The sequence below is a fragment of the Ursus arctos genome, unplaced genomic scaffold, assembly GCF_023065955.2.
Source record: "Ursus arctos isolate Adak ecotype North America unplaced genomic scaffold, UrsArc2.0 scaffold_1, whole genome shotgun sequence".
Taxonomy (NCBI): Eukaryota; Metazoa; Chordata; class Mammalia; order Carnivora; family Ursidae; genus Ursus; species Ursus arctos.
This window is the reverse complement of record NW_026622763.1, coordinates 7403609-7424545: the sequence shown is the minus strand read 5'-3', so window position 1 is coordinate 7424545 and position 20937 is coordinate 7403609. Positions and strand designations below refer to the sequence as shown.

Below are 20937 nucleotides of genomic sequence, written 5' to 3'. Positions count from 1 at the left end.
AACTTGACATTTAAGCTCATTTTACACAGTTTCCATTTTGCCATTTTTAATGTTAACAGGACACCTTGTCAACATGTTAAAAGATTTTTCCCAGCCATACACTGTTTTTCCTCTGTACAGTAGAATTGCATATTGATACGCAAAATTGTTTGTTTAGAGCCACTAACAAAAACACATTTATTTTCTCTCTTGATGGATACAATGCCAATTTCGTGTATCTAGACCTATACAGCAATCATCAGGCATTGCAAGGAGATTACAAGAAATGTTTCGTTAAATCTCTAAAGCAAAACTTGTTTTTCATTCTCAAACAGCTCATAATCCATTTGCAAACCACCTTACAAGTCTCCATATCTTATCACTCGTTATTATGATGCTCTGTTTCTCCCTTCTTTGGCAGCAGGCTCTGTTTTCATTAAAACTCATCAAAGCATGCATAATGGAGTAGGTAGAGAAGCTGCAATTGAAGTCTCTCTAATATTCCTGCACATAATTGTGCAGTGTGATTGCAGGTAATAGATTATCATCCAGACTATTGACAGAAAGAAAGACATGTGTCCATTCAGTTACGTCTAACAGCCTTGCTTTTGAAGTTAGAGCAATGTCTGAGGGTTTGTAGTTTGTGGATGAGCTGTGCAAGGGTCTGTCAGTGTATAGGAAACAAGAATTACCCATGACATTGCACGGAACCAATTTATAGCACATTTTTCTCTCCCTGAGTTTCTTAGTACATTGTTAATTTTCGGCAGCTGTATTTTACACCAAGGAGAAGTAGAATTCAGTTGTTGCTGTCTTGCACATCTGTAATAAAGTTCTGTCCTCATATCTCTTATTGCCATCCCCCTGCTGGCTTCTAACACAAACATTGCACTCCACACACACACACACACACACACACACACACACACACACACACACGTACATGGCACATAAAGGAAGAATTAACTTCCCTGCCAAAGTCTTCTACAAGAAAAATTGAGGCTCAAGTTCTTAAGCTTGTCTTTCATCATAAGTCAGACAGCCATCATTGCAAAAGCACGGTTGCCAAAAACTTGTCATTTGATTATAGACTGCATACAATTGTGCCGGTTATCTGCTAGGTACTGGGTTAGTTCAAGACGCGTCACTGTGAAGTAACTGGAATTGTTTTTACCTTGCAAATATGTTAATGAGGCTAATAAGTTACGGAAATGGGATTCCAATTATAGCCATCAGACCTAAAGCTGTTCCTTTGTCTGTGGGTTCTGTGTCTTACCAGAGGATCTTAAGGAACAGGAAGCACTCTTTCCTCTCTTACTTTAAATTAGTATGCTTTGCTTGTCTGCTTGGGCCAGGCACTGACGAGACACTGAGAATATACAAATGATTAAGATATGTTCCCCCAAGTCCACATAGTTTATAATCCCCTGTCATTGTGGTAAAAAAAGAAAACAGCACCCAACGCCTCAGCCTTCCCCACTCTGATTCATATTCCGTACAACAGCTAGAGGGATCTTTTGAAACACAGGTCTAACTGTGCCTGCCCCCATGCCCTTCTTCTACCTGTGCAAATTCCAAGCTCCTTAATCATGGTTTACAATTTTGAAGGGCATGGTTGTGAGGGTAAGTGAGTTCATATGCATTAATTAAAAGTCTTAGAACAATTCCTGGTGCTTATTTCATCCTTCAAATTATTATAATTAATATGTATTATAATTATTGTCTTGGGACCATTGGCAAGGCCCTTAATCTTTGTATCTCAGTTCCTCCCTCTGTATATGAAGGGTGATAATAACAGCTTTCTGTGATTGGTATGTACACAATTAAATGAGCTAACATTTAAAGAATGTCACAGACTGGCAGAGCAAGTAGTGTAGGGACTGTAGGTCTTTCTCCTTCTCTTCCTTCCCCTTCCCTGGGAAACATGTCCACTGTGGCTCTGGGCCACAGGCTCAGCTCATCCTGGGGAGGAGCCTACAAGCTGTGTCCTCGTCCCCGGGTAGCACAAGCACCACTTCCTGCTTGAGGCTCACTCATGGATGACATATGTGCTGTGGCTCACTAGAAGTTTAATCAGTTGGAATAATACTTGTATTGTTGCTTATATTTCAGAGGGACAATTTGCTTTCTATAAATTGTTTTCCAGAGGACTGTTTTAGGCTGAAGAAGAATGGCAATTCAACAGCTTACAGGAATGAAACTGTTTTGAAGTATCTCTCTCTCTGTTTGATGTCTTATGCTATCAGCCAAGGTGTGGTGACCCCATAGGGCTTCCAGACGGCTGGTCTTTTAGGCGAAGCTAGGGAGCAGATCTGCTTGTGTCGAATGCATGAGCGTTAAAGTGGTCTCTCCGGGCTAGTGGCAGACGGCATAATCTCCTGCTAAATTGGGCCATTAAATAAAACTACTAAGTCATAAAGCTGTAGCATTACCCTGAAATTAAAGCATTGTCACCTTTGAATTGCCAAGAATTTTAACAGGCACTTAGAGAAATTCCTTTCACACACCTATTTAGCATGGCCAGTTGACTCCAGCCACGTGGATGAGAACAGAAGGCTCAGGACAAAAGATGGGAGGGTGATTGCAATGTGCTTTTCATTCATTTGCTTATTCACTCATTCACACACACATCCTTCACTAAGGCACTCACTGATTTCTTGAATTTCTTTATTCATCTCTCATTTATTTACTCATTAATTCTCTCATGTATTTACTTCTGCATTTATTTTTTATGCATGCAGTTACTTATACATTATTCATTCATTCTTTGAGTCAGTCAGTCACTCAGTTATTCAGTTGGTCATTCAGAATTAAGCCATTCACATAAACTTTTGGGAACCGACTGAGTTAGGTGCCAAAATTACAAAATGAATGTCTGTCCTTGTCCTCAAGGAATACACAGTTGGAGGAGAGAGACAGATATTGTAAACAGATCATTTACACATGGTGCAGAAAATAAAATAGAAGCCAATAGATGGTACAGAAATAGTACAAGGAAACTAATATAACAAAATAAAAATTATATAAAAAAATAAATAATACAAGGAAGGCAATGGTTGAATCAAGGGGTCCAAAGACACTGGGGATGGTGGTCGGAGAAGGTATCCTTGAAGAGCTGCCCTCTGAGCTGGGTTTGGTAGTAGAAACAGCTCATATTTAACTGAGCATCTACTAATATGAGGCACCACATTAGGCACTTTACATTAATGGTATCATTCAGTTTTCTTGGCAATGATGTGAAGAAGATACCATTCTTTCCTTTTTATACAGCAGGACACTGAAATCTTGAGAGGCTGAATCACTTGTCCTGGTTCTTACAAGTTGAAATATGTCGGCCAGAAGTTGGAGCTAGGTTTGTGATTCCTATCCCTGGGTCCATAGGACAGGTGACACAGGCAAAGAAAGACCCATGTGTCCAAATAGACTCTTCCTCTGGCTTCCCCTGGCCTGTTCTGCTCTTGCCTATTGGTCAACATCACAGTGAAAAGTTCCTTAAGGAAGTGACCCTGATAGAATGAAGTCTCTACAATATCCACTTCATCTCCTTGATATCACTTTCCTCATCTATAAAATGGGGATCATCATACCCACCCTTCAAAGTTTTCCAAATATTGGATGAGAATTATATAAAGCAAAGGTTCTTAAATGTTATTTCCCCAAAGAATGTCCTGGGATAAAGTTTGAAAATTATATTTTCTAGGATATCCCAGCAATGGTTATTCAGTAGGTTCAGGACAGTGATCAGAAATAGCATTTTTAATAAGCACCTAAAGATACCAGACTTTGGGAAATATCTCCATAAGGTGATTAGCATAGTGCTTAACTCTTAACAAGTCCCTGTCCTTATTCATCTCCTGCTTCTAAGAGGGGCCTGGTCAGTAACTAAAAGAACAGTTCTTCTCAAGACCTGAACACAGAGCCTATCCTGATGCTTTCCTGGTGGACCTTTTGCAGCACATTTTTATTGCAGAGACCTGGTGAAACCCTCTTTTTAGTGCTGTGGGGATCAGGCACAGTCCGATCAACCAGTATTGATTGATATTTCCTTGTGCTCAGTGCTGTACAAGCTACTGTAAGCCACTAACCTCTATGCCCAAGGATCTCATATATAACTTCTAGCTTTTAAAGCACTTTTATCTAGGCCATTCTATTTAAGGTCATGCAATTATCTTGTAGATTTGACAGCCATGGAATGCCAGGCACGTTAACTTCTAAGTGACTCAATTTCCTCATCTGTATAATAGGGATGATCAGTTACTCTTACATCAATGTGCTGATGTGTAGATTAAATAAAATTAAATAAGTGATGTGCTTCATACACTTAATCCAATATGTGGCATTCTCAAAGAGCTTCTGAAATAGAAGCCGTCATCAGCAAGTACCATCATCATAGGAGGATCTTGATGTTGAAGGAATTTAGAGACAGGAGTGATCAAGAAAGGCTTCGTGGGAGACGTGGGACTTAGGTTTGACCTTGAAAGATAGATGTCCCAAGGCTGGGCAGAGAGGGAAAAAGAGAAGGAAAAAATCAGTCCTGTTGAGCTCAGCAGGGTCATGGAAGTGGAGATGTAATGAACAGGTGCCCAAGGAACCTTGGCCTTGTTTGAGGGCTCCTGGCTCACCTGTTTATTCTGATGCAGTGCTACCATTGGGCTGGACACTTTCCTTTTCTGGAAGAGTGAAATAACACATGGGAGTCAAACGTCCTTCCCAGAAAGCTTGCTTGCTCTTGTTCACTTTTCCTCTGAGCCCAGGATTCTAGGGAAAGATGATGAATCGAAGTCAGTCCAAACATTTCAAAGACTAAAAGAGGCAAGATGCCATTCTCTTCAAAGTAGGGGAATCAGAGGAGACATTCTCTAGGGGCCTTTTTCCTATTACTCAAGTCAATGGAGCACCCATCAGCCTTGTGTTCTCAGTATGCAAGTGTTTGAGTATGTTATATGTATTTGCAAGGAGAAGTTGGTAAGAGACATTGACTAGTTAGACTGTCCACTGAGACAGTTTCCACATGGATTTAAGAGTGCCAGCTCTGAGTATTCTGTCCCACCGTCAAGCCTTGTTCCAGGTTCTGTTCTTCTGGAATATAGTTCCCTCACCAACTTCTTTAGACCAAGCTCTCATCCCTTTCTCTTATGAAGCTTCTTTGCCTGTCACAATTCTTATGGCTCCTCCTTCAATTCATGTAAGAGACAAACATGTGCCAAATGTAACATGGTCATTAAGAGCATGGGCTTGGTTTGAATCCAAGCACTGGTGTTTCTTAGTTTTGTCAATTCAGGTGATGTAGTTGAGTTACTTGGCTTCCCTGTTCCTTGGTTTCCTCTTCTGTAATGAATAATAGAATTTATTTTTAAGGTGGTTATCAGGCTTATCTGAGATAATTGATGCAATCTACAAGAAAAAATGCCTGGCATTATATACCTAATACATGATAGTTATTATTACTTGTTTTTACCACCATAGCCCCCAAAACCTTGACTCTGGTTTCTGGGAATGAAGTAATACAAATAACTAATAACTTTTATGAGTGCACAACACCTGATATACTGAAAGCACTCCTGAAAATTAATTCAACATTATTAATAAATATGCACTTGAAAATGGATGTGCTACCGTGTGTGAATGGTTGAATTTGAAACTAATTTTTGCTATTTGATAATTATTTGGCTAATTAGTCCTTAGCCATGTGTGTGTTGGTATAGGGCACATGCACATGAATTTGTCAGAGCATAGTAGAATAGCTGCGAGCACTTAATACAGGTGAAGTACTGTGCAAAGCATTATTTTTTTCTCCCTAAAGTTTTTATTCTAAAATATTCAAACGTACAGAAAAGTTGAAGGAACACTAACATGAGCACCCATACACCTTTCACGTAGCTTCCCCAAATGTTAAAATTTTGGTATATTTGCACATTCGTCCCACCCTCATCTCTGTCTCTCTCCCTCTTTCTCCCCCTACCCCACTTCCCTTCCTCCTGGTATAAAATGCTTCTTTTTTTTTTCCCCTGAACTTTTTGGAAGTAAGTTGTAGACATACTGATAATTTAAACCTAAAGACCTTCTGTTCATATCATTAAGAACAAAGATATTATCCTACATAACCACAATACCGAAACCATGCTTAAAAACATAAACATGAATTCAATCAGAACTCTCCAATATATAGTCTGTCTTGTCCCTACAGTGTCTTTTATTAGCAGCATCTGTTTTTGTATGTCTATTCAGGATTCAAGGAGTGTCCACATGTTGGATTTGATGGTCATATCCTTTTAGTCTGTTTTAACTAGAAAATCCCTTCCCCCAACTCATCACTTTTGCATGGTTTTCATCATTAACTTTTTTGAAGAGTACCAGCCAGTTATTAAGCAAAATGTTCCATTTAAAAAAAAATTTTTTTTCTCATAACTTCTTTATTGTTGGCATGCTTCAGCCGAAAACCTCATAGGTGATGTTTGTCCTCTTCAGTGTATGCCACGAGGAGGCACATGATGTTATTGGGTAAAATACCTCTGCCAGATCTCTGCATTGTAAAGGTGATTTATAATCGTGGAGTTGTCTGTGGGGTTATATGCAGATTCTGTGTGAATATCCAGTTCCTCAACATTTCCTCCCAGTCTGGGAATGACTCTGACCCATATGCTATTACACTGGAGTTTGTAAAATGTTGTTTTACTAATTCGAGAATTCCTTCTGCATTTTCAGCTGTCATTCTGCATTCTTCTCTACAGAAGAGCTTTTTCTTTTTTTAGAAAAGCTTTTTATTCCTTGCCCTGCCTAACATCTCTTGTGTTGCTCTAGACTCATAAATTATTTCATTTTAAAATGTTACTATTATTATAATGTTTTTTTATATTCAGATTGCCCCAAATATAGCTAGTTATGGTCCCACTAATTCTGCTCCTATGTCTTTCTTACCTGTCTCCATTAATCTTGGAGTACTTCCTTGTTTTCTAGCACCAGATGTTACCTTGAACTTGCCTTGCTTAGACCCAGACTCAGCTGTTTTCCCAAAGAAACAAAAGACACATTTTTGCAGCAAATGGTATTTGGAAATTAGGATCTAGGTGTTAGGTTTGTTTGTTACTTCTAGTCCATTTCAGTGGACAGAACTTGAAAATGTGTGTGTGTGTGTGTGTGTGTGTGTGTGCACACTTGTGCTTAAATTATGATTTCTTATGGTTATCTCTAATGCAAATGGAGCACTGTTAGATTTTTCTTCATCATTGTCTCTTCTATATATATCTCTCTTCTCTCACAGTGAGAACCTCTCTCAACAATACCAATATATTATTCATTTGTTCTACCTTACAATATACACAAAATAGTTTCAGAGTCACATCAGCCATATCACTACTGATAACAAAGTAAAGCGTAACACTTACTGAATTTTTCAGTTCTTAGAATATAGTCTACCAAGGATGTATGGCTAGACAGAATACTACATTAAAAAGTTACATGAATTAATATTCCCTTATTCATGGTTCTTTTATCTATTTAATATACAGTTAGGCTTTTTGTTTCTGCTTAATATTCAATTTTAGGGGGTGCCTGGGTGACTCAGTCAGTTAGGCATCTGACTCTTGGTTTTGGCTCAGGTGATGATCCTGAGATCAAGCCCTGCATAGGGTGGGCTCCGTGCTCAGTGGGGAGTCTGCTTGGGATTCTCTCCCTCTGCCTCTTCCCTAACTAGTGCAGACTCTCTCTCATTGTCTAAAATAAATAAATAAATCTTTAGAAAATTATTCAGTTTTAGGGTTTGTCTCTTTTTATATTTTTCATTTAATTATATATTTAATTAATGACTTTGCAAAATATTTTCATGTTACAAAAGCTAATTATATATATTATATTACTTCTATTTATATAATATATACTTTTATGTTTATATTATATATAATATGGTTGACCAAAGGTGTTTTACTCTCCTATTGCAATCACCCTCTTCTTACCCATCTTCTCTAGGTCATCATTTACATTGGTTTATCCTTCCTGTGTGTGTTTTTTATTGCTTCTTTATTCTTGCACAAAATGTAGCATAGTCTTTTACACCTTGAAGCCTTGATCCCGTCATTTTAGGGTACTTACTGGAACACATTATAAATCAGTTTAGAAAGGTCTTGTGTGGTCTTTATTATGAGTGCATAGTACTTCACTGTGTCAATTAACTATGCTTTATTCATTCAGAAACCTCTTGATTGATATTTGAATTTTTTTCTTTTTTTAGATATATTTATTTATTTGAGAGAGAGAGAGAAAGAGAGAGTAAGCATGGGAGGGAGGGGCAGGGGGAGAAGGAAAGGGAGAGAAAGAATTCCAGTCAGATTCCCCACTAAGTGTGGAGCCCAACACAGGGTTTGATCTCATGATGGCGACATCATGACTCCAGCCAAAACCAAGAGTTGGATGCCCAACAAACTGAGCCACCCAGGCACCCCTGAATTTTTTCTTCACTATGCTGTTCTTGCAATAGATGTTCTGGGCTGCAGAGCAGAATTTCAAGTACATATCTAAACATACTTTGCCATCCTATGTCACTTTCTTGCTGATTTCAGGAGCTGTCACTAGAGTCAGTGAGATCCTGGCATTCTGTTGGATATTTAGTTCCATGTTAAGTGAATGCCCACTCTGGGTCAAGTGCTCAGCATACGAATATTTATAAGATCGTCTTTTGCCTTGTAGAGCTTACAGTTTAGCAGGGAGATTTGAGTAAACAAGTTGTTACCATAGTTCTTGAGCAAGACCAGAACCGGATGCTAGTGGAGTTAGAAGAGGCTTCCCACTGGGGAAGACACTGGTGCTCTGGCAATATCATTCATACTGTGATGAGCTCCAGAGCAGAGATGTCTGCTGAAAGAAGGATGAATCATTCCATGCTCCTCTTTGAGTTTCTTTTTGTCAGTCACCTCTAGAACCAGAATATAAGATCCTTGAAACTGTGTATTAGACAGTCTGAGATTTACTGAAGCCGTGTCTTCCTTTGTGACATTGTAAAAGGAGATGTAAATGCTGCCCTTGGGTAGCCCTTCTCAGGATTATGGGAAGACCTTCACAGTCAGCTCTCTCCCTTCCAAACTCCTGAATTTAGTCTTGGCTACTTTAGCTCTTCTTAACAAAGGGATGGAAACTACTTATTCTGTACTTGTGTCCCAGATACTGGGCTATCTTGTCTCAGTGTGTATCTCATTGAATCAACATGATGGAGTGTGAGGTAGAGATCACTTCTCGCTTGTATTTTGAGAAAACAGAGGTTCAGAGAGGTTGACAAGCATGTTCAGCATCCCTCAGCTAGTAAGTACTAGATGTAGGAACTGGATTTAGATCTTTGTGAGTGCCAGTTTTTCCTCAGAATGCACAAAAACAGTGCCTGCTACTAAGGTACTCCTAAAGACTTCAAAAATACTTCTAATAGAAACCAAAGCCTGCCCACCAGCCCCGTAGCCCTCTTCCCATCAGGCGATTTTGGTATGGAGGCTCCTTTCTTCTCTCCCCTCCCCAGAAGGCAGGCATACCTGGCTTGTCCACACCCGCCCCTATGCCCCACATTGCCAGGCTCTGGGTTTCCATGTGAACTTCTTTCCCAGGACCACCCTTGAATGCCCTGAGCTCAGGGTCCAGAGTGTCATTTAACCTCGTACCCTTCCACCTACCTTCCCAGTCCCTAATGTAATGTTCTGCACCCTCCAGACATTTAATACATTTTCCTTGAATAAGCCAGTGAATAACAATCCATCAAGTATGTTACAATGTGCGTGAAGTCTGGTCAACTCCTCCCCGCCCCCCGAACGTAAAACAGATTTCCCAGGTCTCTGTGATCATACCACCTATTTTAAAGCAAAGCAAGAGGAAAAATAACCCCCAAAAAGGTACATAAAAAGTAAAGGCTCCAGCGAAGTAGGAGAATAAATCACAGTCAAGTATGTTGTCTGGGAAGTCCTAAAGCGTGGCCTGCGCGGGCAGGTGGACGAGCAGTAATGGGCAGGAGCTGGTCCTCGGCAGCGCCCCCTGCGCTGCGGTTTCTGCGTTCTAGCTAATGCATGGTGCGCGGGGGCCCGAGTAGGGGCCATAAACCGGTAATGCGCTCCCCGCAGCAGCAGCAGGCCAGACGCTGAAAGCAGCCGCGTCTGCAGTGGTTTTAGCGAGCGCCGTATGGGTGTGTTCTCGCACAGGCAGCTGATAGATCCACCTGGGAGGAAAACAGCTCCTGTGGGAATTTGAAGCCTTATAAAGGTGTTGGAAATTGTTTTACATCAATTGTCCCTCTTCCCTTTGCAGGTTGAGGAGAACATGGCGTTGACCCCCTCAGCACAGGTGCCCATAACTTTTTCTGATAATGAAATGATCCTTTCAGATGCTCCCTGAGTGGCTTCACCAGGAGGGCTGAGAGCAGTGGACTTTGATTTTCTGTCTGGTACCCAGGCTCTGTGCTCAGCTCCCCCCTGTGTGTTTTATTTTGTTCTCACATCGTCACTGCACAGTGGGTTATATCCAGTTTGCAGATGAGAAGACTGAGGCTTGGGGAGGTGAAGTGTCTCTGCCAGTGTTCAGGAATCTGAGCTGGTAGTGTCGACTGAGCCTGCCGATCCCGGTGCCCTCGCTTTTCTCCCTTGCATCTGCCTCCATTTACCAAAGAAGCCCTTGCCAAGCTGATATTTACTCAGCAGTCATTGCCTGTGATTTAAATGGAGAGATAAGGTACAAACATATGAAAAATTAAATAACTATCAATGCAAAACGACAAGAGATGTCACTAGGCTGTACATGCGTAGATGTCAAATGAGTGGTACAGGCAGTGGTTTGAGGATTATTTAAGCTGTCTTTACCCTTGGCACAGAAAATTCACTTTGTCAACATAGATAACTGTACCACAAGTGACCCCAGGGACCTTAATATAGACTTGCTTTATTACAATAGGAGCATAAGTGAATTGGCACACTTTTCAAAGGACTATAAGCAGCTCCCCACAGTGATTTAAGTTCAATTAAGCTGGGTATTGACAATCTGTAGACTTCCCTTCCTCCCAAGCATTGGGATAGAAAAAATTGCACATTTTTTTGGCCCTGTAAAGAGACAGATATGTGTGTAGAATGAGGTCTTATTAATCAGAGTTATTTCTTGTCTCTCTCTCCTTTTTTACTTTCCTTTTATTTGTTCTTTCTTCTGAGTGGTGATCTCCATGGTAACAGAACAGCTTACATCATCTATAATTACTGCTATTATTAATAATAATAATGATCATCATCATAATAGCAATCAGATAAAATGAAAGAAAAAATATGAAGGAAAATTAAATTGTGGGTCTGTATGTAAACAGTTTACAGCTTCTGAAATGAGAGCAAGACGAACCAGCAGGTCACAGAGAGACTCAGGGTGAGGATTCATAGAGGGCTTTCTGGGGTGATGACTAGAAAAGAGTTCACAACAGAGATGCAGATACAGAATGTTCTAGAGCATCCTATCATTACCACTGTGCTAGCACTTTGTGCAACCTCTTTTTCTTTTCTCTTGTTGTTGATACTGTTGGTGATCATATTGAATGTGTGTGTGTGTGTGTGTGTGTGTGTGTTAATCTTATAATTTGCAACTTTTCACATTTGGATCACTACATGTGCATAGAAGAGCTGCTTTGGAAATGCTGGAAGAAAGAACCTGGAAGAAAACAAATGGTGGTGATTAACTGTCTCATCACTTGACGATGATTTCCTGAAATCCTAGAAAGTGCTCGATGGCAGCCTAGGCTCTGGTTGTCTGAAGATGAAAGACTTCTGAAGACCTGTCCATTCTCAAGGAAAAAATTGCAGTCTTTGCTGAGCAAGCTTCTGTAACATCCACTCCCAACCCTGCCCCCACCAGTTCTCTGGACAGACTCACTTACTTTTATTTATTTTTAAAATTTTATTTATTTGAGAGTGAAAGGGAGAGGGAGAGAGTATGAGCGGGATGAGGTGCAGAGGGAGAAGCAGGATCTCCACAGAGAGCCCAACATGGGGCTTGATCCCGGGACTCCAGGATCATGACCTGAGCCAAAGGCAGACGCCCAACCGACTGAGCCAGCCAGGTGCCCCTAGCCTCACTTACTTTTAATCTCAAGAATACTTATAATAGCCTGAGACATTTGTCATTCTTCTGGACACAATTTTCCCTGAAACAATGGCAAGCTTTTAGAGTTAGGCAGTACGTTATCTTTCTGGGCAGGTACCCCTGTGGCTGGCACTGAACTAACTGGGCATATATTTGAACATAAGAATGAATGATATCCTTCATATTCTGGGAGATCTCATAGCTTTATGGGAAGATAGACTTGAAACCTAAATTCACAATGTAGTTTGAGACATGCTTTGCTAGCCTCCATAATACACTGTTATGTCTGTGAAATGATGCTTTAGAATTTTATCATATATGCTCCTTGATGCCCTATGGCCTGTAACTCCTTTATGTATAAAGGTGGCAAATAGCTGGTGAGGGTCTGCATCATGAGCTCATTCACACTCATGCCAGTACATTGGGCATCCTTAAACAATATCCACCCATTTCCTCAAAGTTCTAGTAATTAAAACAGTATAGTACTGCCACAAAAAATAGATATATAGACCAATAGAAGAGAATGGGGGAGCCCAGAATTACATCCCTACAGATGTGTTCAGTTAGTATTTGACAAGGGAGCTAGGAACACTCAATGGAGAAAGGATAGTCTCTTCAACAAATGGTGCTGGGAAACTGGACAGCCACATGCAAAAAAAGAAAGAAAGAAAGAAAGAAAGAAAGAAAGAAAGAAAGAAAGAAAGAAAGAAAGAAAGAAAGAAAGAAAGAAATTGGGCCCCCTTTATACCACTCACAAAAATTAACTCTAAATAAATTAAAAACTTAAACATAGGACCTGATATCATAAAAATCCTAAAAACACAGGGAAATTACTCCTTGACATTGGTCTTGGCAACAATTTTTTGGCTACGACACCAAAAGTACAAACAACAAGAATAAAAATCAACAAATGAGACTACATCAAACTAAAAACGTTTGTACATAGCAAAGCAAGCCATTAACAAAATAAAAATGGAATCTATGAAATGGGAGAAATATTTGCAAACTACATATCAGATAAAGAAGCAAATATATAATTACCATTACTTAAACTAAGATCTTTAATGAATTGAATAAATTCCTGCCACCAGTTCAAAAGTCTCCAAGTGCAGTTTTCCCTTAAGCAGAGAATTTGTCATGGATAATTTAATACATGTATTCCTTTGAACAAGTTAGAAAGGTGGGGTTATGCTTCAGTATACTATTCAGTAGTATACAGTAAGAAATAATAGAGAATGACCTGAGTAGCAAAAAGCAGTATCAGGAGCAGTGTTCTTCCAGGTTTCTGGGATCACGAGGACTAACCAACATAAACCATTGACAAAATTTCAGGAAATGAGAGGGACACAAATAAGTACAGAGACACATGAGACTATTCCAAAGTGAAAAGTTAATTGAACAAGATGGTAATTAGTAATTACACACAACAGCAGCTATATTACAAGAAATTGCAGTCCAGCGCACTTGTTAACTTTGTTTGTTGGATGAGTTCCCCACCCTCAGTTTTCTAGGAAACAAAGTCCAGGTCCTAAGCCTCATGTTATAGAAAAGTTTCAATGTAAGGATTCTTTAATTTTTTGCATACCAGACAGCCTGTTATATGTCCATGTGAAACATGATGCTGAATAACTATATTATCATGGATAAAAAGATTGATATTAATATCCCATTTTCCAAAGTGGAAATTTCAGAGGTTAATGACTTGCTCAAAGCCTCACTGCTGACATGTAGCAGAACACAGTTTACAATCAGAAGGCAGGTTTCCAAAGCCAGGCTGTCTCATGGCACCTTGAAGCCCTCTTCTCTAGAGATGAGAAAGTATTCCCTGTGGTAGAGGGTCTGATCTGGGGGCAGACCAGCAGAGGATGGTGCTTGGAGCCTGAAGGATTTTCTGATGTTCTCCCAATCATAGCATTTAGGTAATTTACTCCTCCGTCCCTGAGTGTAACTGGACCTTCTTGAATTATAGACAAATTTCTAGGTTTCCTTGTGTAATAGTTCAAATTCAGATCTTCTCACACAAACCCCCTCCCCACTTAATCCTTACAACCATTCTATAGAATTGGTATCATTTCTGCTTTCCAGATACTACTGATGAGGAAACTGAACTTTAGAGAAGTAATGATTTGACCAAGACTGCTTAACCAGTAAGTGTCGAGGTGGCACAAAAATCCAGATCTTCTAACTGCAGAGCCCAATCTGTGTCCATAAATATCTATGTACCCATTGACTTAATTGACCATCTTTAACATTTTGCTTCATGGATTCAATTTCAGTTAAAGCATGTGTACATCCATGAATGAATTCGCACCAACATCCACCTAAAAGATGTGCAAAATGAATATTACTCGTTTGAAAATCCTTAGAGCTAACGTTCACCTACACATTCCCTAGCTAAAACCACATGTCCCCATCTTAGACCAGACATCAGAAGCATTAAGCACTAAAGCCAACTTTCATGAGTGGCATTGACCCTTAGCCTTTAATATTTTGTCAGAGTGCAGGACTTAATCTGCACCCGCTACCAATGAAACTTGGGGGTGGGGGCGGGAACAGAAAGCAAGAAGAAATAGTATCCAATTACCTTCTTCTTTTCAATCTTTCTTCTGCTATCTCCCAGGAGAAAAAAATAATCAGAGGACAAAGGGCATCTTTGAAAGGAAAGCCCGCTAAGAGGCTCTAGGTTTCATGTAATCATCTCTCCTCTTGTCGCTCATACTCTGTTTGCAGGGCTTGTGATGCCTTCGTGAATCATGGGGAGCACTTCAGAGCTCTTAACTCTTCCTTCGTTTCTTCTGTATATCTGCATATATCAAAATGTGCCAATAGTTGAGTTGTTAGAACTTGCATTCACCCTCAGGTTCCAGAAGGCAGGGTTGGCAACATTAGTGGCTTCAAGATGAAAGGTTGTCTCTCCTACACATTTTCCTTTTCCATCTTGCTAAAGATAGAATATGATTCTGGCAAAATGAGTCAGTGAGTAAATGAATAAGCAAATCAATGAATGAATGTATGAATAATCAGATGAATGGATATATGGATATATGAATCTGTGCATATTTGGAAGGAAATCTAAATTCGTATGATTTAATGATGCTATGTGGACCACTTCTGGCATCAGATTGGACACAGTGAGACTGCGGACAAGTTTATTTTCTCTCTCTAAGCCTTCATATATCTACACCTCTATGTATATGTTTGTGTCTCTATCTATTGCTGTATCTCTGTTTATGTCTGTCTTTCTCTCTATATATATTTATCTATCTATATTGGAATCTACCATAGTGGATTGTTATGTCTACCAGAGAGAAGGTATATAAAATGTCCTCGCATGAAACAGTAACACAGCATGTATACATTAGACTGGGTGGTTCTTTGCTTCTTCTACATATCATGGACATTTCAAAACTGTTGGTCTTTATTTCTCTTTCTATGCTATTGTGTTATTAAATAATTATTTTTCTTTGGTTATTTATCAGAGTTTGTCTGTATCAGTACCAACATTTTTGGAGTTACGGGTTGACTGTGTAATATTATTATTTTAACCAATTAGAATTAATGTTCTATTATTACTTTCAAAGTCAGAACCTAATAACCTTCATTTTGATTTGTTTTCCAGACTTTATAGAAAATGTAATTCTGCCTCCATTAAACATTGGAGATGTGGTTATCACTGGATTGGTTTTAGGAAAGTCTGAAGATGAATTAGAATTCTTGAACAGAGTTTAATACTTTTGCTTCAAGAAATATTTCTTTTTCTGGAGTTAGAAAATTCTCTAGAGATAATGGAAACCAAACTTTCTCTCCTGTCTCCTTCTAATATAGTGAAACAGAAGTGCAAGCAGCGAAGTTACTTCTCCCAAGTCACATACAGAGTTAGGGTAGAGAAAGTATTAAAACTGGGGATCCTGTGCTTTTCCTTTTTAGGTAAACATGCTGACAGCTGTGATCCTGCTTCTTAGTAGTACTAATTAATAATAGTTACTTTCAGGGTGGACACTCATCACTGTTGCCTAATAGATATGCGTTGGGTCATTGCTTTACTTCCTAGACCTTGGTTTCCTCCTTTATAAAAAACTAGGAGGATGAAGTAGGAGGGAAACCACATGATAGCTATGTTAAGTTATTTTTCATCTCTGAGAATCTATGAAGAGTAATGATGTTATTATGTGGGCAAGATTCTCGGATGACAAAAGCTTTTCGAGTCTTCCTATTTCCTCCTTTGCTTTATTTGTGAGCATGTTTGGAATGAAATTCTATGTCCAATTGCAGTAAATGTTTTAGTATAGGTTATTAGTACAGAAATGTCTGATAGATCTCGGACAGTGCCTTGCAACTTCATGTCTTTGGTTGCTATTCCATAGTAACAGCTCTTCTGCTGGGATTGCTGTCTTTTTCTTTCTTTTTTTTTCTTTTTCTTTTTTTTTTTTTTGATGATAAAACTGAGCCCTAGAAAAATGAAGTGATTTGTCCAAGCTTGTTGTTGGCAGAGATAGGCTTCAAATACACATCTCTCAAGCTGTAAAACTCAAATTTCTCTCCTCTCTCCTCACCTCCTATTCTTACCTATGGTAGGTAAAACATGTCCTCCAAACCTGATGTGAAGTTCCTCATCTCTGCATATTATTTTATTGTAAACCTCTTAAAAGAATTTTTCTGCAAATAGAGGAAGCATAGAGAATTAAAAAAAAAAAAGGAACTTCAGCTAAGTGCCTTGTATGTATTGTGTGGATCATACAATCTCATCGTTGATTAGGTGTATTTTACAGGTACTTTCTATAAGGAGATCTTTCTGTGTACAGCAAACATTCGATGTGATACTTGTGTTTCTGTGAGACAGTTATCTATGCTAGTGTTTGTCTTGTGGAGGAGTGTGTGTCAGTAGCTGGAAGCATGGGCTTTGCGATCAGACACCCTGGATTCCTATTCTTGCTTAGTCACTTGCGCATGGGTAAGCTGCTCAGTCCTGCTCATTCACTTTTCCTTCATTTCTAACATGGCGTTTCTAACTTCCTTCCGATTTAGGTAATGCCAATTTAAAATGAGATGATGGACATTAAATGCTTAGCATAAAGGACTCCACAGATTTAGTTCCGATGTTTGTTAACCCCCTTACTAACTCTGTGTGGAACTCTATGAGGAACAGAAATTCTCTGGTCATTTTTATTTGCATGAGTGGAACACTCAGGTGGATTGATAGCCCCATGTGGAGCCAAGCATCACATTGCTTGTGTGATCCTCTTCCCCACCCCCTGACCCCCAGCTTTATTGAGTTATATAAGTATGATCCTCTTTTGACCTTCCTTCTAATGTCTACTTCCTTGGGTTATGTTTTCTGGACAGAGGACAAGATTTGGACCTCAGTGCAGCACAATAACACAGAGCTGACCCATGTGCGGGGTGCAGACCCTGAGAAGCCCTACACCATGGCCTTGGATTATGGTGGCAGCATGGAGCAACTGGAAGCCATGATTGATGGCTCAGAGCACTGTGAGCAGGAGGTGGCCTACCACTGCAGAAGGTCCCGCCTGCTCAACACTCCAGGTAAGGCTTGCCCCGATTCCTCTGCATGAGCCGCACAGGGTGGCCACAGATAGGCCTGGAAAACATGGAATGTCAAGAAGAGGAGTGTTTGCCCACAAGCGGGCTGCAGTGACGGTTGTTCCCTGTGTGGTGAAAAGAAATGAAGTCAGGAGAGGATTGGGGATATACTCATGCTGGCTCTGATTCCCAGGTGTGACGTAAAGGAAGCCTCTCGAGGTAGCCTCTCAAGTTTCCATACTCATCTTCAAAAAGAAAATGGTGACAATGCGCATCTTTCAACAGTTGGGAGAATGGGAAGTTTCTTGAGATCGGTAGCACTTGAAGAGAGCGTTGAACTAGACATAGACGGTGCGGAGGTGGGAAGGAATGTTTCTGGGAAAGGAAACAGTATATGAGAAAGCACAAAGGATCTCAGCATATTCACCAAAGAACAGTGAGTTATGTGCAGGGCAAGAGATGCAGAGGGAAGTGGTATCAGGCAAGGGGGTCAGGAGGGCAGGCAGGGACAGCCCTGTGTGTTTGCAGTACTAATGTTAATTGGAAAGTGCAGGCCTCAATGGAAATGACTCTTTTTAAAAATAAAGTTTGCTCTTTGAAAACAAAACAAAACAAAACAAAACAAACCAGCAAAGTAACTTCTACGACTACTTACCAAACCGAAAAGGGTTTTTGCAGAATGTCCAGAAGGCTTCGTCAAAGTTCATGGGTGCCCTGGGAGTCAGTCATTTTTGTGAATAATTTCACCATTTGTTCCATGGCACACACATGCACACACACACACAAGCCGAGAATCATAGGGGTGTGGAATATCCAAGAATGTTGTCACAGTCTGTCACCTCAAGAAATTTACAATCCCATGCTTGGAGGTTAGGAATTTTGAAAGGCTTGAGAAGATTAGACAGTGGAATGTCAACAGAGGAGAAGTGATAGAAGCCTAACTAAATATAACACACCGCCTCACTGATCTAGAATCTTTAGGAAAGACGTTGTTCCACATAAGTGAATTTTCCAGATAACTGTCACTTATCCCTTTAAGCGCCAAAAATGTTTTCAAAGAATTTTTAACTATTTGAAATGAAAATCTTTATCAAATGGATTACACGCTTCCCTGCCTTCTTAAACAGAGAGCTCTGAACATAAAATGTAACCTTTTCTTGATGACTCAGGATCATCATTGTGAAAATCAATTATTGTACTCTGCTTGGATTCAGCCATGCTCACGGGGTTGATTAGATCTGAGGCACTGGTTGCTGTCCCTCTTCCTGGCGTTCTTAGATGTTGCTGCTTGAAAGGCTCAGTGTGTATACTTGTTCGTATTTCTTTCTGTCCTGGCTGTCAAGACTGCGCCTGTCACTCTCGGCACTATTCACAGTACCTGTGTCTGGAAAAAACAACCTACCCTCTTTTCACTGTGTGGCTTCTAGTTTTCTAAGGATTGGGTCTGATGGAATTTTAGGAAAAATAGAATTCTGTTCATTCAGACCACAGATTTCCTTTAGTCTTATGTATTATGTGATATCAGTTTGGTGATACTATTGCCTTTTTATGTGCTTTTTTTTTTTTTTTTAAACTCAGCTGTCATGAATTCCTTGGGCATATTCAAGTGGGAGGGCATGGATTTGAGGGCAGACCATACTGAGAATGACTCTGCCTCTTACTACTTATAGAAACTTGTGCAAGTTGCTAAATTTCCACTAGCAATTTCAGCACCTGAGCAATTTACACAAAATCCTCAACTAATAAGGCTGATAAGAGGACGGCAGGAAAAATGTACTCTGCACTCTTTATACTGTGCCGGGTACTCATTAGGTGTTCAACAAACACTGGGGTCTTATTTCTTTCCTCCTTCGCAGCTTCCATCCCAGCAGGGAAGGTCCAAACTTGCACTGTAATGAGAAACAAGCTCAAAGGATCACTTTATTTCTATTTTAATGGTATAAATAGAATAATTATAATAATTATGACTCATGCATGCAGATAATCTCACCACCCAGGGACACCAATGCTGGACTTAGTTGTGCATCATTCCAGATGTTTTCCCATTTTGTGCACAGTCACAAAAACACAGTGAAAATATGTTGTCTATATGTTGAGGTTGAGAATACTCATTAATCCTCTTTTCCCCCTTCATTTATGAATCAAATGAGGTAGATGAAGGAAGACAATGGGAATGGGCACACAGTGTCTACTTTTTTTCTGGTGAGCTGGCTTGCAGAACATGGTGTAGACCAGGCATTGCTTGTGTGGAGGGTGGGAATGCAGACAGACAGCCCCATAGAGATGTGGTCCCAACCTCACACTCCTCAGTGCAGGGACGAGCACTGACTCAGTTGGACTTACCTCACAGAAACAGGGGCAGAGATAATAAATGTGCACCACTGTAGGCACGTGAATCCCAGAGCCAGGGCCTAGCGTACTACCTTCGTTGAGCTGCTATAACAAAATATGACAGATCAGGCTTACAAAAAACAGAAATTTATGTTTCATGGTTCCAGAGGCTGGAAGTCCATGATCAGAGTGCCAGGATGTTTGGCTTCCGGTGAAGGCCCTCTTCAGGTCACAGACAACTCAGGGAAGACTTTTTGTTATATCCTTACATGCCAGAAAGAGAGTGAAAGACCTTCTTGGAGTCCCCTTAAGAAGGGCACTAATCCCATTCATGAGGGCTCTACCCTCATGACCTAATCATCTTCCAGGGGGGAACCTCCTAATATCATCGTATTGAGGGTTAAGGTTGCAACATATGAATTTTGGAGGGACACACTTGCACACACTTGCAAGGTCGGTTTCCTCATCTCTCTGTTTAGGCAACCCCTTTCCCATGGGGAAGACCACAGAAAGAAGGGGAAATGAGTAGAGTCCATCTCCTCCTTACCTACCTGCTGTATAGAAGAGGTGAGCAAGTCTCTCACCTGCTGAAGCCAGAGCCCCCAGTGATACTGTTTTATTACCTTATTTGTCACACACACACACACACACACAGGCACGCACACACACACGGTACACATATCTTTCCATATTAGTAAATATGGCTCTATATCATAATGTTTATTAACAACAGAGTTTTCCATCATATGGACATACCACAACAGATATACAAAATTAACACATCTATTTTGGACATTTAGTTCTCTCTTTTTCCCAATATAGATGCTGCAAGAACATTTTTTGCACATAGATCTTTGTGAACAAAGCTGATTATGTCCTTAGGATAAATTCCTTGAGGTGCCATTGCCAAGGCAAAGAGTGTACATATTTTTAAGGTTTTTGCCATATTGACTTCTGCAACATATCAAATTTATACCAATTTATACTCCCAAGAATACTGTGGGA

General features: G+C 40.0%; 1 protein-coding gene across 1 annotated transcript in view; it reads left to right on the top strand.

Moving 5' to 3' along the window:
* The window catches only part of CNTNAP5 (contactin associated protein family member 5), a 780199-nt gene that overhangs the window by 511691 nt on the left and 247571 nt on the right, over nt 1-20937 (top strand). Inside the window, exon 13 of the mRNA XM_044388305.3 lies at nt 17404-17604. Coding sequence (XP_044244240.1) covers nt 17404-17604 — 201 coding nt within the window. The remainder of the gene's footprint in view (nt 1-17403; nt 17605-20937) is intronic.